Source organism: Lissotriton helveticus, chromosome 3_1 (genome assembly GCF_964261635.1).
Source record: "Lissotriton helveticus chromosome 3_1, aLisHel1.1, whole genome shotgun sequence".
Lineage (NCBI taxonomy): Eukaryota > Metazoa > Chordata > Amphibia > Caudata > Salamandridae > Lissotriton > Lissotriton helveticus.
This window is the reverse complement of record NC_136061.1, coordinates 420,389,604-420,407,866: the sequence shown is the minus strand read 5'-3', so window position 1 is coordinate 420,407,866 and position 18,263 is coordinate 420,389,604. Positions and strand designations below refer to the sequence as shown.

Below are 18,263 nucleotides of genomic sequence, written 5' to 3'. Positions count from 1 at the left end.
TCTCACCAAAATCCGGGATAGAGGCTGAACCATCAGTATTATGGCCTGAATATCCTGGACTCGCAACTCGGGGGGGATAGGCCCGAAACTGCACCATGTCCAGGAAGGCTCAGATGAAAGGGAACTTCTGAGAGGGAGTCAGATGTGACTTTGCCACTTTAATACTGAACTCCAGTGAATGCAGAAGGTCCACCGTAGTCTGGAGGTGGTAGATGACAGCCTAGGAAGAACCGATCTTCAACAGCTAGTGGTCAAGACAGGGAAACACTGGCACCTCTGATCGCCGCAGATGAGCTACGACCACAGCATCATATTGGTGAACACCCGAGAGGCGCTGGTAAGGCCAAAAGGTAGCACAGTGAACAGAAAGATCCTCAAGGGCCACCGTAAATCGCAGGTAACGCCTGTGGGCAGGCAGGACGTGGATGTGAAAATACGAGTCCTGCAAGTCCAACGCTACCATCAGACAAGGCCTGAGCCAATGTGAGCATCTTGAATTTCTCCATATTTAGGAAGTAGTTGAAGGCCCGTATATCTAGGATAGGACGAAGGCTCTTGTCCTTTTTTGGGACCAGAAAGTAGCAGGAATAGCAACCACAGCCCACTTCTGGCCAGAACCCTCTCTAAGTCTCTCTTGGCCAGTAAAGCCATTACTTCCTCCTGGATCAAAAGTAGATGACAGTTGATCAAAGGATGGAGGGAGGGATGATCTTGAAGAGGATGGAGTAGCCCCTCCGAATAAACTCTCCAAAGTAATGTTTCACCATTGATGGAGCTGATGGCAGATCCTGCCACCAGATGGACACCTATGTTCTTGAGGGGCAAGCCTAGGAGAGTTAGGAGGCTGAAGCGGACAGGGTTGGAGGCTTGACCGGACCTCTGGCTACCAGACCACGAGGTCGGAATGAAATGTGCCCTCATCCCGCAGGGGCTGTGAAACTTGCGTGGCTTGGTGGCTGGGGTAGGGCTGGTGTGGTTGAATGCACCTTATTTAGCCGCAAAGGGAGAGAAAGGCAGACAGGAGGCAGCTGAGAGGCCCAAGGACTTGGCCGTAGCCCATGAGTCCTTAAAGTGTTCCAGTGCTGTATCTGTCTTATCTCCGAAGGGCATCAAAGGGCATGTCCATGAGCGAAGCCTGGTCATCCCCTGAAAAGCCAGAAGGACTTAGCTCGGTGTGGTGACGTCTAACGGCCACAGTCGTAGACATTGCTCTGCCTAGCGAGTAGGTCGTGTCTAAGCCCCATCGAATGGTGAACTTTGCTGCATCTGTTATGGCTTCGGAGAGGATGGCCGAACACTGAGCAATCATTTCCCACAGAAAGTGGGAATAACGGTCCAATAAGCATGCAGTGTTCACCGACTGCAATGCAAGGCGGGTGGAAGAAAATGTTTACTTGCCCCAAATGTCCAGCCTCATGGATTATCTGTTTGGGAGAGCGGCAGGGAATGTGCCATGGGAGCTAGCGGCTTGGAATACCATGATGTCTCGGTGGGGTGGGTAGTGAGGTCGTTTGGGTTGCCCGGGGCAGGGCAGTGGTGGCGGCGGATGATCGTCTTGTTCACAGGAGCCCCTGTGCTGGGTTTGGACCATGTTCCCAGAAAGATGTCCCTGAGGGATTCATTAAAAGGAAACAAGGGATCCGACGAAGAAGCTCCCAGCTGTAGCACCTCCATCAAGATGTTAGTTTTGACCGCCAATGAGGGTAACAGGAGGTCAAGGGCCTCAGCCACCCTATGCACCGCTATTGCGTAAGATGCTTCCTCCTCCCTTGCCACGGTGGGGGGAGAAAGCATGCCAGTATCTGGAGAGGTATCCAGGTTCGCTGGCTTCACCCCATTCCTCATACCAGTCCATATCCTGTTAAGAAGGCTGGTCTTCTAAAGGGTCCAGTGACCCCTCCCATTCTTCTCCCAATCCTTGAACTCCAGAATAAGGGGTCAGGAAACTACCTAGGACCTGTTGATCCTGTCAGCGCCGCAATCGGCGTCGTTCGCGGATTCGTGTTGTCGGGAATCAGAATAGGGCTTGCGTCGCTAGTGGGTGCCGACGGCTCCGGTACTGGCTCCAGGGAAGGTCGCAGTGGTATGACTGATGTCAGCCTGGATCCATTTCCGGATCCATGGGAGGGCCATCAGCCCGGGTTCCGGAGCTGTCAGTGAAAAACCCAATGGGCCCCACTGACCATGCGGGGTACGAAGGTGCACCGGAGGGGTTAGGCAGCTCATAAAATGAGGGCCATGGCCTCATAGAATTCCTTAATTTGAGCCAGGGTCACTTCGGCTCCCGGAAAGAATCAGAGGCGTGGATTCAGCTCAGGCTCCGGAGAACGAGGCCTTGAATGCAGCCTCAGCCAATGGATGGGGAAAAGTTGAAGCACGCTACGAGTTCTTATGTTTTTTGTGCCTCTTACCTGAATGCCCAAACAATCTTGGTACTCTTGGAGCGGTACCTGGACCTTCCTCTCGACCGGGATATTGATCTCCTAGGAGTCGGGTATGGTGTCAACTGCCGGGCCACAAGCAGCTTCAGGCACCGCACCCTCAAAGCATTCAGTGTCATAGCCCGGCAGTTGAAGCACAACTTGGAGTCGTAGTTACACTCTAGACACCACAGGCAGACCAAAAGGGAATCAGTCACCAACATGACGCAATGACAGGCACCGCACAGCCTGAACCCCAAACTCCTCCTAGAGGTCATCCTACACACCAAAAAAGGGGTCGACAAAAAGTCAAAAAATCCTGTCAAAAAGTAGTGTAGCTCTCTTCATAGATCAGCGCTTGACTGGAGCGGCAAAAAATGAACTAACGTCAGTGCGCCGAGGTGGTGTCTATAAAGCCGACGCAGACGTCACTTCCGGCGCGGATGATGTCACACGAAGCTGACTGATGCCATCTACAGGCACGCAGGGGTATTGCTCAAAGAAAAATCTTCGGATCCAGATAAAATAAGGAATATGTGGCTCAATGTCTCTATCAGATATACAAAGTACTCAGTACTATGAGCTGGAAGCCACAGACCAAGCCATCTTCCCCATCCTGTCCTGTCCTGAGGCAGGGCTCAAAACCTCCCTCATCCATGACATGTATCCGTTCAACAAAGCTCATTCATTATCTTGACGAAGGCACCCGTACACCATCCTTACTGGTAATACCGTTCAGTTCTTTGAAGCACTTAGAGACAATTTGATATTGCCCCACTCACAACTTTGGCAATACGGGAAATTACTTAATTGTTGTATGGACAAATTGGTCAAGCACCCATATCTCTTCCCCGAATCCCCATATCTGGGCTGTATACAAAAGTGGGGAACCCCCAGGGGAGCTGTTTCCAACTTGTACCAGATTCTCGTTGACAACTCAAACTCGAAAGTTACGCAGCTGGAGCTTTAAGACCATAGGCAGAAGCGGTTAGCGCTAGTTTATTCAGATGAAAATTGGTCAGAACTTATGTCTAAGCATGACCGCACCTTGTGAGAAGCCTGTCTGAAGTACTCCTAATTCCGGATCCTCAACAACTGGTACAGATCCTCGCATAAATTAGGCAAGGCTAGATTGATACTTGCTGGATGTGTGCTGGGGAGGGATGTGACCTATACCATAAATTGTGAACATGCCTGCAATTCATCCTGTATTGGCGTGAAATATGGAGCACAATGCATCTTATTAGCTCGGTCCACTTCCTGGTCTAAGCTAAATACACTGTGCTCTATGGACATAGAAAGTACCACCTTGCAGTGGTGAAGATAGATGTCAACAGCTCTCATGGTTGCAGAGATCTGTATACTCCGGCACTGCTGTTCTCCTAGGACGCCAACTTATCAGGAATGGCTGACAGAACTATAAAAACTGCCCACTTATAAGATCACAGAACCAATGCATCTGTTTGATACTATCTGGGGCCTTGAGTCTTTATAAAGTGATGGAAAAAGTCTTATGCTTCTTCATGTGGGCAGTGAGGAGAGGTACAGTTCCCTACTGCCTGCTGAGGGAGAGCCAACTCTGTGGAAGCAGTAGACTGTCAACTCTGTGGAAGCAGTAGAGTGTCTGAACCCAGTGTCTCTCACTCTCTCTCTGTCAGTCCTTTCTTCTAGCACCATTTTCTCCCCTGCCTGGCAGCTCCCTTAGCAGACACTTCAGTGCAGCTGCCAATTAACCCAAAGCAGCCTCTTTTAGTTTATGCCTTGGGCATGTTTCAGGTGATCCTTCTCCCCATCTGATCCCACGTCTTCTGCAGGATTCTTACCACCACACTGCTTTTGAATTCTCTTCTCTTGTGGTATTTTCACAGCCCTCTGCTGCTGCTCCTACTTAGCACATTCATGGCATTTCTTATCTAAGGCGGGCGCTGCAGCGTTCCAGTGTTTCAGGCCCTGCTCCTATCTTACATTCTTGTAGGGGCAGGGTGCTGCTTTGCTCTTTCTCTGCCGCTACGCTGTGGTCTCCTTTATGTACTTGTATTTTTCATCTGTTATGGCATGCATGCAGAACATTTTTCCAGGACTTGTGGCTCACTCTGTGGAGTTCGAAGATCAGATGGCCATTTTATCCTGCATGGCCGTTTTACCCTTCTGCCAAGTTATCCCCCATGTTTGTCAATTCTTGGTGTTTGTCAGCCAGCTATGAGGGCTTCAGTACATATGCCCACTAAACTGCAATACTTGGAGTAGGACTCGAGGAGCGATTTCTGTTTTGGCTGTGTGATACTTGAGCAGGTACTAATGTGGTCAGCTGGTTGTTACTGTTATTCAGACTCTGCTGGTATATAACTTTAGTGCACTGGGATTGTTTCCTAGATAAGGAACTTGCAGATGAGCTATCTATTGAAGAAAAAAAATCATCATGTTTTTATGATGAATAATATTGGCAGATTACATTTCACCCTTCCTTCTCCCATTTTCTCAGAACAGGATGCAATTAACATATCACCCCTCTTATGTGTTCTACTTTAGTTCAGTCTTTTCTGTAGCCTCTGAGAAAATCAGGTGGACTTATATCACAATTGCTTTATTTCTGCTGACAATACCCATCCTAAACTATGGATGAAATCTGTTCTTGACTTATTTATGGCAGTGAAAATTAAGTGGTTCAATTTTGATATCTGGAATGGTTTAAAAGAAACCACCCAGAAATAGAATCCATGTAAAACCTTGTCCCGTTAAGATGTGCAGCAATAAGGCCCCCAAGACAAAATCAAAACATTTGGGTTAGGAAACAATAATGGACGGAAAGTAGCAACCAATTTCTAACGTTCGTCTTTGGTTACTTAATGTTAATCAGACTAGTGACTACATGCTAACCACAAATGGCAAAACGTTTGCTGAAAATATCTAGTAACAACCTATTGAGTGCAAAACAATAATAGACTAGAGTCATATTATTGTCATTAATGCAAGACTATATTTTGTACCTACCATTTTGGTTCTCCAAGAACTCTGGAAAGTAGAAGAATTCTGGAATAAGCTCCTTAACATCATTCGGATTATCCATAAGTGCCTGCCAGGTGGCTGGAATAGAGTGGAACTGGCGATCTGCGCAGTCAAATCTGTATAATAACAAGGTAAAAATAGAAGTGGTTACTGATTTTGCTTGGTCTGTTTCTCTACACAACATTTTTTAGAGATTACCTTACCAAGTAAGAGAATGAAACCTGTCTTTTCACTTTAAAACCTGTCTGGTGACTTTAAAAGTAAAAAGCAATATGCACATGTGTTCTTCCAGCACACTGCTAGTTGTGCTAGGCAATGCTTTCTCTGAATGCTAGGGCAAACAAAAGAGTTTCAAGGAGGGGCTTGACAGAGCCAAAATGGCTGCCCACTAGTAGAGCTTTGATAGTTGTTCTACACCTTTGCCCACAATGGCGGCAGTGCCAATACTTTTTAGTCCAGTGGGGGATTCGGTTTGGGTGTGGAGCCCAGGGGGCATCATGTGACTGTTAATAATTATTATTCTAAAGAAGCCTTGGATTTAAAAAAGATGGTTTACTACCATAGGTAACTTGCTTTTTTTCCAGCCCGTTTGTTTGTCTCTTGACCCCTCTGCTAGAAACACATTACCAACCAGAGGAAATGGTGTCAGAGTTTTAACGTCAGGCCAAGCTGGAGAGAGAATGAGGAGTCAGTTGGCAAGCAGTAAAAAGAAGTAGCTGTGTTCTGTTGGTGATCCTCCGTTACCCCCAATGAAAGCTTTCTCTCTGCTCCTCATTGTATTGTATTGTATTGTAATTGCATTTATATAGCGCTTACTACCCCTGACGAGGCGTTGAGCGCTTTTTCGGCGGGTAGCACGCTACTCCGGGACCCACAGAGGACTAGTGTTGAATTAGTATAGTGAAACATGCAAGTACATTTTAAGTGGTGGATAGGTTAGTCAGTTATTTGGATTTGGAATGAGAGCAGAAGGATAGAGTAGGAAAAAAGTTTGTATTTATTTATCGCTCGCTTGTTGACGTGCACATCAATCTACACATACTGCTGCTGCAGTGAAGGGGCGTGATATCGGGCATGTGAGTCTAGAAGCTTGAGTGCTGTTGTGCAATACTACAGTAATGGCAGAGGGGGCTGTGAATCCCGGACTCAGTTGGAGTGAGCCCTCAGCATGCAAGGCAACACACACAGGAGATGCAAGCGGAAGTGGTAGCCCATGTCCTTGAGGTGAATAGGGTCTGGCGACAGCAATAACTAGAATTCGTCACTCTACCAAACACTAATTATACCCTTTCATATTACATCACCGATACTATCTGAATTCATAGCATTTATAACATTTATGACATCTCAAATTCCATCATTTCTGATAACACAGTACATGGTATAGTGGCTGTGTGAGCGCTAGTTATAATAATGTGAAGCTGGTGCATACATTTCAGGTGTAACTAATTTTTACATTTTAATTTTGTGTGTACTTTAAGTTTGGTTTGTATCAAAAGGAAGAAATAAAGTTATAGCAATTTAAATGAGGTGCGTACATTAGACATTTAACTTATAACTATAACTTGTGTTTGCTTCATTTAAGTTTGGTTTGTATGAAGAGAATAAATACAATTTCCCTAACTATAACTATGTTTTAACCTTTATTTTTTTATTGAATATGTATCACTGAAAAAACCAAAGTTGAAAGTAACGTTAATGGTGAAATGTTCAGTAACAACGTTTTAAACTCTAAAAACCACAGAAATTCACCAGTTATAGTTATCTCAAGCATCTATTACTCGTGCGCCCGTCATGCAGTTTTCTCATCTTCAAATGTTGCAGTGATATTATCAATGATGCATTGGAAGATTTCATGAGTGAGGTAATATATGGGGTAATTAGCAGTGCATAGTACGGACCCCCTCACCGAGGCTTATTAGACCCTGGGGGCCTTCTGTGTTTGTTTTTTATGGGAAGAGTGGTCATGGGGCCCCTTCCCGAGCCTCACCTGGGCCTGGGGATTCCATCCCCCAGGGCCATATATATTTTTAAGGGGAGAGGGGACACATGCGCCCCCCACCCCCACAAGATTCTTTAGGCACTGGGGACCCCATCCCCCAGGGCCAATTGTTTAATTTAAAGGGGAGGGGGTCCGAGTGGCCCCACTCCCTGAGCCTATTGTGGCACTGGCAACCCCATTCGCTGGGCCCCTCCATATATATTAAAAGGGGAGGTGGACCGAAAGCCTATTATGGCCCTGGGTGCCCCACCTCCCCGGGCCACTCCTTAAAATAAAGGGGAGGTGGGCCACACAGCCCTCCTTCCCCGAGTTGTTATCGGCCCCAGGGACCCCTGCCCTTGTGGCCCACACTAATGTTGGTGCCCTTGTTGGGGACTGTGGGGGAGCCCCAAGGACCCAACGTCCTCAGCCTTTCCCCAACATCCTTCAGGAGCTGGCACTGCCCCCGCCTACAGGGAGCAGCTACTTATACTGGTCCCTCTGGACAGGAGCAAAACCTTAATCTGTTTCCATTCCCCACCGCTGCAGGCAGGAAAACAGATTAAAAGTCCCCTGCAGTCCCCTTCTCCTTCAAAAAATACGGCGGATGACTCGGTCTCTCAGGCCCTTGATACCGGTTTTGCCCTCTTACTCTACCCTGACATATACTGCACGTTGGAAGATGTACATGTATGTACAAAATGAGCTATGCTGCAATGTTAGTTGTCTTTATGTTAACAGAAACCCGTTTAATCAAATTTACAAAAAATAATTTTACAAGACACTTTAGCTCAAAAAGCTGTTTTGATATTGTTTGTTCTCTTTATTTTTAAAATGGTATTTACTGAGCTAATTGATTATGCACAGTTGAAACACTCCTAGTATTTGTCACATTGCTATATGACTTATGGCTCTCATACTGGATCCAACATGCAACAATAAAAATATTAAAAACATTTTTTCAACTTGAAAAACAGGTGTTTTTTAATGAATTTCTGTTCAAACAAATGAACCTTAGGGCTATTTACTTATGGTTTAAGGAATCCTGATTTGCTAGTAGAGGTCTTAATAATAACGAATCTGGCTTGCACCATTTAAATGTTGTAAATCATGGATGCTACTATTATTCTCTCAGGCCTAAGCTGAGGTTCTCCTGCTGACACAAGATCAAGCAAGCAGGTATGGGTAGAGGGAAATCTGAAGGAGGCAAAAACAGGATCCGCATTACCATTAGACATAGTTTATATTCATAGCAAATATTCATATGAACACATCAGAAAACCAAAAACAGTCATGGCTAGTCATAGAAAATGCCACATTTGTATAATGATAGACAGCTATGTAGTGAAAAAGTAAATACACAGTGTCATGGCTATAGTTGATACCTGCCGCTCTGGAGCTGGATATGGAGTGTGGTAAAAGGCTCTACGCGCATGAGGTAATGCATCACTCCAGCGGCATTGGAATAGTGAGTCCCGTAGTGGAATTTGTCAATGGTCCCAAGGGGGTCTTCAAAATTTTCATACCTGAAGAACAAAAAGGTACAGTTGTGGAAGATACAAGTAGCTTGAACAATTTGGGATTTGTTGGGTATCACATTAATGGAACCAACACATACCATAGTCCATTACTAAAGGGCAGTCTTCAGCAATGGATGCGATAAAGACCAAACATAAGAAAAACATTTGCGCCATTAACTCACCAGTTTACATCTTGCAACACATCTAACGCTTGTAGTGTACCATAGTTTTTAAAATATCAATTAATGGGCATTGGGCCAGATGTACGACCATTTAGTTTTGTGGGTTGCAAACTGCGATTTGGGACTCGCAAAATGGAATGTACTAATGGGTCTCATACACATTTAGCGATTCCCAATGGGGTCGCAAATAACCTGCCTCATCAATATTCATGAGGCAGGTCACAATATTCGACCCATTGGGAATGACCAATACTGACAGGGATGGTGGCCTACTGGGGTCAGCAGACCATCATGTCTGTGACTACTTTTTAAATAAATCAATAAAAAAAAGAGAAAACGCACCCCCTTTCCCTTAAAGGAAACCGGATGCATTTACAAATGGAAAATGAAACATTTGTTTTAAGAGTAGGCAGTGGTCCGTGGTGCCACTTCCTGCTCTTAAAAATGTTTTCACTGTCAGCCACAAAGGGGAAGGGGTCCCCTTAGGACCCTTTCCACTTTGTGACTGGCTTACCACCGACTTGAAGTAGGTGGTAAACTGCAATCGTTTTGCAACCGCATTTGCGATTGCATAACAATTGTACATGGCCTTGTGACTCGCTATTAGGAAGGGACAACCCTTGGCAGGCCCCTTCCTAGTACCGACTGGTAAACCCTATTTTGCGAGTCGGTAATAGGTTACCGACTCGCAAAACAGGGGTTGTACATGCTACAGCCCTTTTTAGTGGTCGCAAACAGCTCGATTTTCCGAGCGCTAAAAACAGTTGTACATCTGGCCAATTGTTTTAATCTGCAGAACCAGGAACTGCGTATCAGAGTTGTTTATTTTAAAAATTGGAGCACAACCAACTACATACATGCATGCCCTATGTGTATGGTCACACTGCCTCTCTGTTGTGTCCCCGACTTACACTTCCAGATATGTTTTTTCCATTACTGGAATCATTAAACACATCAAGGATACTATTCCTCCTTGAAGATCGTACTACTGCGGTTATGGAGGGTCAGGTATGTCCTATTCTGGATAACAGTAGTTACCTGTATAGTGCTGTGCATCCTCCGGATTCTTCCTCTTTTTTTTTTTTAAAAACATATTTTATTGATTTTGATAGAGATACAGGATATTTAAATGACATGAAACATGTACCTCATGGTAAAATGACACAATTAAATCATTAGTCGCCATTTTATTTTACATAGTTTAAGAGCAACATAAACTTTAAATACCACAACACTGGTAGTTACCTATTTTTAGTAGTACCCAACATGCTATTGTATGTACACTCTAGGTCTCGTATCACGTTGATCAGGCCCTTTTATAGCTTGTACATATAATCATCTTAGTACTGTTTCTGTTTCAACTGTATGACCATCTGTTACCTTGTATGTCTTAAGGGGAATGCATCTATAGCTGGCCGACCTTGTCCAAATCTTGGTGTGCTTTTGTGGGAAGCCCAGGACTATAAAAACCGGAAGTTCCAAGTCCATTGTGTAATCTAGGTTAGCTTTCCACTGCGATAATCAGGGTGCATTTACTGCCTTCCATTGCCTAGCAATGTCACATTTCTCTAAGGTGAGGCCCAAGAAAAAAAGATGCCTTTTATTTTTATTCCCACCTATGCCCCCAGTGCTATCTAGAAACACGAATTTGGGAGATCTCAGAAGCGGCCATGCTAGAACCTCTGCTAGGCACGTCAGCACCTCCTGCTAGAAGCGCTCAATTACCGGGCATGTCCATATCGTATGTATGAGGGTGTCTTCCTCCGAATGGCTGCTGAGGCAGTGCAATGAAGCTATCACCCCCGCTTTCCACAGTCTGGATCTGGTATAATATACCCTGTGTGGGTATTTGAACTGGATAAAGCGAAGCGTGGTGGGAATTGCAGCCTCACGGGGGGGGGATTGCAATGCCTCCGCCTAGTCGTCATCATCCACAGGCCCTATGTCAGCCTCCAATGCAGCCCTGAGCGTATCAAGGGTTGTGGGACTATTATGTTATGTTATGTTATGTTAAGGCTATTTGTATTGCGCACGGCTGCTCCAGCGAAGGAGCGTCCCGGCGCACCGACAAGGTGGCGAACACAACACAACAGAAAACAGAAAATATTATTTAAAAATGGGGGTATGGATTTTAACATAACTCAGAGAACAGAAGGGTTTTAGCGGCCTTGCGGAAGGTAAGCAAGTCGCCAAGGGTCCGGAGTTTCAAGGGGAGAGCGTTCCAGAGCGCGGCTGCCCGCACCCTAAAAGAGCGACCCCCCGCCCGACTGAGTTTGAACCGAGGGGCTGCCGCTAGTTCTTGGTCCAACGAACGCAAAGTGCGGCCCGGGATGTAAGAGCACAAAAGTTGGCACAGTAAGGGAGGCGGTAGGCCCTTCAGAATCTTGAAAGATATGCACAGTACTTTAAAATGGATCCGCTGCCTAATGGGTAACCAATGCAAGGCTCGCAAGGTTGGACCGGCCGAGCAAAACCTAGGAAGACCTACGATTGCTCTGGCCGCTGCGTTCTGCACTCTTTGAAGTCGGGTTAGCTCGGCCTGGTTTAACCCTATGAAAAGGGAGCTGGCATAGTCCAGCCGAGCCAAAAACGTTGCTTGTACCACAAGTTGACGGGTTGCGGCATCAAAATATTTAAGGGCAGGTCGCAGATTGCGCAAGATGCCAAAGCAGCACGCCGCCGTCCTTTTAGTGTGACCAACAAAGTTGAGGGAAGGGTCCAGCCAGACACCAAGATTTTTGATCTCCGCAACCGGAGTGGGGGTGGGACCCAACTCAGGGGGCCACCAGGTATCTCCCCAAAGGTCCGTCCGCTTCCCAAAGACCATCACCTCCGTTTTTTTGGCGTTAAGTTGGAGACAGTTGGACGTCATCCAACCAGCCACCGCCCTAAGTCCTTCTCTGAATCTTGGGGCATCCACCCCAGAGTCCCCGCTGATCGTGACCGCTAGCTGGGTATCATCTGCGTATGACACCATGGTCATACCACAGAGCTTCACCACCTCAGCCAGCGGCCTCACGTAGATGTTAAACAACGTGGGACTCAGCGAGGAACCCTGCGGAACCCCAAGAGACAGAGGATGACATTTGGACTGATAGGGCGGGGACGCCACACAGAAGGAACGATCCCTGAGAAACGAACGAAACCACTGGTGTGCAGTGCCAGTCACCCCTATCTCCTCCAGCCGCTGCAGGAGAATTTCATGGGAGACCGTGTCAAAGGCGGCGCTTAGGTCTAACAAAACAAGCGCCGCCGTTTGACCTGCATCCAGAACTGCCCGCAGGTGCTCGACCATAAATAACAATGCTGTCTCCGTACTGTGGCCGGCCCGAAAACCATTCTGGGTGTCGTCCAGAATGTTGGCACGCGACAGATGATCAGTGAGGGCGGTGTTAACATGCACCTCCGCGAGTTTGGCTGGCCACGGGAGAAGCGAAATCGGGCGGTAGTTCTCCGATTTTAAGGGGTCGAGAGATGGTTTTTTCAAAATGGGCATAACTACCGCATGCTTCCATTTCAAAGGCACCTGGCCAGATGATAGCGACATGTTGATTAAGTCGCAGACCGGGCGAGCAAAAGTCTGGTCTCTGAACATTGGTGGCTTGAGCGGGTCAACAGGCGACCCAGACTTGACTCGAAGGGCCAATGCCGTGTAAGACTCCAAAGAGAGACAGGGGAGAGAATCTAGCACCACCTGATCCTGCTGGATGGGTGGCCCCGTACTGGTTTGTGCAGTGGTGGGGAAGGCCCTATAGATGGTCTGGACCTTCTCCAGGAAGAAAGCCGCCAGCGCTTCACAATGGGTATTGGAGCTGATGGAATTGCCGGCAGGCTTCCTAGCCACAAGGTCTTTAAGGGCCTTAAAGATGGTTTTAACAGGATTCCCACTGCTGCGAAACTCCAGAGCGTAATATGCCGCCCGGGTTCTACAGACCGCGCGGTGATAGGACTTAACCGCAGCCATATACAGGTTTTTTTTGCTGCTGTCATACCTCTTCCTCCAGTCTCTCTCTGCACGTCTACAGACACTTTTTAGAGCCCTCAGATTGCCATCATACCAGGGGCTGGGGGCGCGGAGGCCACACTTACTGGAAACCATCGGGATAAGGGAGTCGAGGGCTCTGGTTACCCATCCGCAGAAATAGTCATAACCAGATTCCACGTTCTCCACTGCACCCAGAGGATCATCAGTGAGAAGGCGATGGAGATCTTCCGCCTTAAGTTTGCTCCAGCGCCGTCTGGGCATAGCTCGCAGTGGCGCCTTAAGTGGGGCTTCTATAAGAGGACAGTAGATAGTCACGAGCGAGTGGTCTGACCAGGTCAGGGGGAGAGGGGGGGCCACTGTAGCCCCCTCTAAGTTGGAGAAAAAGGGGTCCAGAATGTGGCCACCCTTATGAGTGGGGTCCGAGACCAGCTGGAACAGTTGAAGGGCCTCGAGATCCGCCACCATCCCTCCCACTGAAGAAAGACACAGAGTGTCAAAATGGAGATTCAAGTCTCCAATGATAGAAAAATTGGCAGACCCTACTGCTAGTGAACTAACTGCCTCGGGAAGAGCCTCCCTAAATGCCACAGAACTACCAGGTGGGCGATAAATAAGCAATCCTGACATGGTAAAATGCGATGTAACTGCAACCTTGAACAGGGCGCTCTCGCATCCCGTGATGTTCTGCACTCTCCAGGCGCAAGGATAACAAGATTTAACTGCAAGAGCGACTCCACCCCCTCTCGAAGAGCGGTTGAGCGTGTAGATGGAATACTCCGCGGGGAGCGCCAAATTCAATACAGTAGAATCGGTATCCTGCAGCCATGTCTCTGTCAGACAGAAGATGTCAGGGGGGTCATTGTCCATAAGATCAGCAATATCCTGATAATGCTTGACCGCCGATCTTACGTTCAAATTCCAGATGGTGAGATGTCGCGAAGAGACGTTGCTGCTTATGGCAGGCTGCACTATACTGGACCCCAAGCAAGATGGTGCTTCGAGTAGCCAACCACCACAAGCACAATGGTGGGGGCCACACAAAGGGTCAACACGGGCTCAAGACAAGACAAGAGTTTGGTATATTTTGGATATTTTGGGTTCCTTCAAGTCTCCTATAAGGAGTTTGCCTTCAAAGGGGCTGAATTCTGATATGTGTATTAGGTCCTCTATGAAGGGAAGAAGGGCACGTTGCAGCTGTAAGTATTTGAAAAATTGAGTATGTGGCATGGTGAATTATCCTTGGAGGTCGCCAAAGGATTTCAGGCTAGTCCCTTTAATGACATCTCCGAGGGTTGATATGCCTATATAGTCCCAGTCTCAGAACCCCCGAAGGTCTGCAACTTGCGGAAGCAAACAGTTCTGCCACAGTGGAGTTTCACGCGTAAGGCGGTTCCACCATCCCATGCGGCGTAGAGTTTGTATCCAGGTCCTTATTACTACTATTGGTGCCAGGGGAAGGTGTTTGGGGTCAACCCTACTGTAAAGAAATGAATGTACTGCGTATTCACCAATAATCCATTGTTCAACTTGAAATGAGGGGTCCTCACGGGACCCATACCACCATTTGGTTATTATCTGGAGATGTGCTGCAGGATGGTAGAATTGTATATCAGCAGAACCAAAGCTTCTAACATATGTGGATTGCATGCAAGTGTGTAGTGCCACCCTGGCTGTGCCTCCTCCTCATAGGAAGCACCCCATAATCGCATTAATTTAGCGAAACCATGAGACAGGGATTAGGTATGGGTGCGATTGGAGTTGGTATAAGAGCCGGGGTAGAGAGACCATCTTAAAGATGGCTGATCTTCTGTAGAGGGACAAGGGAAGGGTTGACCAGTATTTCACGTCGCTGGTTCTAGGTTGCGTTCCCACATTGTCTGTGACTTATACTTCCAGATACGTAAAGCCATATGTCACCCTCATTTGCCCCTCTGCCGAGTGGCCTTCACCCATCGTCCCTTTTCTTGCCCACAGCTGCAATTTAGAGGTATTCATATACAGCCCAATGTCTTGCAAAAGACGCGCATTACTTAGAGTATCCTAAGGCCTGATCTTTGAGGGTCTGTAGGGAAGAACAGGATATCATCTGCATATCATGTAATGCGGTTGGAGATTTTGGGTCTACATTCAAAGCCATGGATAAGGGCATCTTTTCTCACTGGCCAGGTGCTCAATGGCAAGGGCGAATAGCAAGGGGGAGAGAGGGCATCCCTGCCGGGTGCTGCGGTGTATCGGAAATGGCACTGACGTGGCCCCAGCTACTCGGACTGCCGCTGTGAGGTCAGTGTACAGCAATCTCACCACGGCAATGTATCAAGGCCCCATATTGAGGTGTCTCAGTAGGATGAAAATGTACAACCAGCTAACAGGGTTCGAATGCCTTATCCATGTCAACTAGGAGGAGGGCTGAAGGTCGGTCTAATTTATCACAAGCAGCAATCGCAACTATGTTATGCCGGGTCCCTCTATGAGGCCAGCCTGATCTGGATGAATCAAGTCCTGGAGATATGTTTATTAGTCTATTCGTTAAAATCTTGGCAAGTAGTTTTGCTTCCATATTTAGGAGAGACATTGGCCGATAGGATGAGCATGATTCGGGTGGACGCCCTGGTTTAAAAAAAACTACGGTCTCAGCGTAGCGCCAGTCTTGAGACAAAAATCAGTTTTCAAGGGCTTCATTGCGAGTTGCTAGGTATATAAGGCCCAATATCGTTGCATGCATTTTGAGGAATTCACTGAGGAATCCATTGAGACCCGTGGACTTGCCAGTGGCCATCTCTGCAATAGACGTGGTTAACTCATCTTGTATAATCGGCAGGTCTAACAAGTCTTGTGCATCTGTAGCTAGTGCCTTAGTTGGTATGTCCTGAAAGAAGTCCTCGATCTGGACTTTTATTTTTATTTATTTATTTTTTACACTTGTATGGCACACAGCTACCCAAAAAGGGTTTCCCAGCGCCGAAACATATCACTGAACGGAGGTATGAGATGAGCTGATCATTCAAGTTATTTCTCGAAAAGCCAGGTCTTGATGCTTTTCCAGAACCTGGCATAGTTGTCTACCTTGCGAATGTGAGGAGGGAGTGCATTCCAGAGAGTGGGCCTTAGGAATGAAAAGGACCTCCCTCCCATTCTCGCCAGTTTGAACCTAGGTACCCCAAAATTTGCTGCAGTTTGAGAGCGCAAATTCCATCCAGGAATGTAAGGGCGGCCCAGTGCTAGCAGGTATTTTGGTGCCGTACCCGCTATGATCCTAACCATGTAGCTCAAGGCTTTGAACCTGATGCGGTTTTCAACCCTGAGCCAATGCAGGTCCTTCAGGTGTTTCGATACACTGGCAGTTTTCGGAATTTTGCATAGAAGTCTTGCGGCTGAATTTTGAACAAGTTGCAGCCGCCTGATTACAGCCTGATTCGAACCCAGATAAAGAATGTTGCCGTAGTCAAGACGAGAAGTAATAAGTGCATTGAATACGGTCTTTTGGGTCGCAGAGGGCAGCATCCAGAGGATTTTCCTCAGCCACTTCATGATGTTAAAACAGAGGCCTACGACTTTGTTGGCTTGTTGTTTCATGGAGAGAGCATTGTCGATCGTGACCCCCAGGTTTCTTACTTGGGTGGCTGGTGTGGGGAGATTACCTAACTCAGAGGCCAGTGGGAGGAGTTCCATAGGTCTTTGTTTTTCCCCAGAAGGAGGATCTCTGTTTTCTCACCATTTAACTTCAGCTGGTTGGTAGACATCCAGCTGAAGATGTTGTGAAGCCCCTGTCTGAGAAGGGATGGGGCTAGGGGATTAGATTCAGACAGTGAGAAGATGATCTGCGAGTCATCCGCATAAGTCATGAGGGTGAGTCCTGATCTGTCTGCTAAGTCAGCCAGGGGTCGGAGGTAGAGGTTAAAAAACAGTGGAGATAGAGCCCTGGGGTACTCCATGCGGGGCACTGAACGTTTCTGAGCAAGCAAGGGAAGATGTGATCTGAAACGTCCTTTGTGTCAGGAAAGACCTTATCCACTTAAGTGTGGTACCACAGATACCAATTCTACTAAGCGTGGCAAGTAGTTTATTGTGTGAGATGGTATCAAAGGCCGCACTCAGGTCTAACAGAATGAGTGCGACTGTTTGACCCTCATCTAGGAGTTTCCTGATGATTTCGGTTACTCCTAGTAGAGCAGTTTCGGTGGAGAAACCTGCTCTAAAACCGGACTGTGACGGGTGAAGGAGGGAATTTTCTTCAGTGAAAAGGGTAAGGGCGGAGTGGATGTGTCTTTCTAGAAGTTTCGAGAAAGCTGGGAGAAGAGATATGGGTCGGTAATTGGCTAGCAGTTCGAGGTTGGCTGTGGGTTTTTTCAGAAGTGGGCTGACCATGGCGTGTTTCCAGAGTGTAGGGACTGTGGAGACTTAGAGGGAGGAGTTTAGAGTGTCGTCGATGATGTTCAGGGATGGAGCGTCCAGTTGTTTCAAGACACTAATGGGTATAGGATCACGGGGGGAGCCTGACTTGATTGTCTTGAGGGTGGACCTTAGTGACTCAAGGGTAATAGGAGGCCAGATGTTCATTTTAGCCGGCATGTGAACCATGTCATCTTGTGGGTCATTTGCAGTGGTGTTCTTATTTATGTCAATAATGATCTTGTTTATTTTTTCAGAAAGGACCTCCTGCTTCATGTAGAGTGTTCGGTAAAACTCCGCAAAGGACTGTGCAATTTGTATGGGGTCTGTGATCACCTCGCCTGATTGTGATGTAATGGTAGGTGTTTGTACTGGTTTCAGGGTGTTTTGGCATAACCGGTGTAGGAGTTTCTCTGACTTATCCCCCTACTGGTATATCCTACTTTGTGTAGCTTGCCATATGCGTTTGGCCTCATCCAGTTGAATGCTATGGTACCTTCTCTGTAGAGCGCCTAGTTGTCTACGAAAGCTATCTCCATTACGGTGCTGTGCCCAAGACTCCATTTGTATGATCTGGGCTACTAGTTGGATTAAGGTCTGTAGTATTTCACACTGAGCTACGGTGTTAAAGCTAATATTGAAGCATCTGATAGTTGGCTTCATTGCTTCCCATATGATGGTGGATGATGCGGCAGCCTCCTCGTTTAATAGAAGTATTCTAACGGGGCTTTATGAAGGTGGGTCTTATAACTCGGATGATGGAGATGCCAGGGTGATAGC

The 18,263-nt window shown here is 47.1% G+C and overlaps 1 protein-coding gene across 2 annotated transcripts in view; it reads right to left on the bottom strand.

Moving 5' to 3' along the window:
- NBEAL1 (neurobeachin like 1) overlaps positions 1–18,263 on the bottom strand; it is a 1,045,477-nt gene that overhangs the window by 245,073 nt on the left and 782,141 nt on the right. For both annotated transcript variants that reach the window (XM_078680248.1, XM_078680249.1), the window contains 2 exons: positions 8,793–8,933; positions 5,412–5,542 (listed from right to left, as the gene is read on the bottom strand). In XM_078680248.1, coding sequence (XP_078536374.1) covers positions 5,412–5,542; positions 8,793–8,933 — 272 coding nt within the window. The remainder of the gene's footprint in view (positions 1–5,411; positions 5,543–8,792; positions 8,934–18,263) is intronic.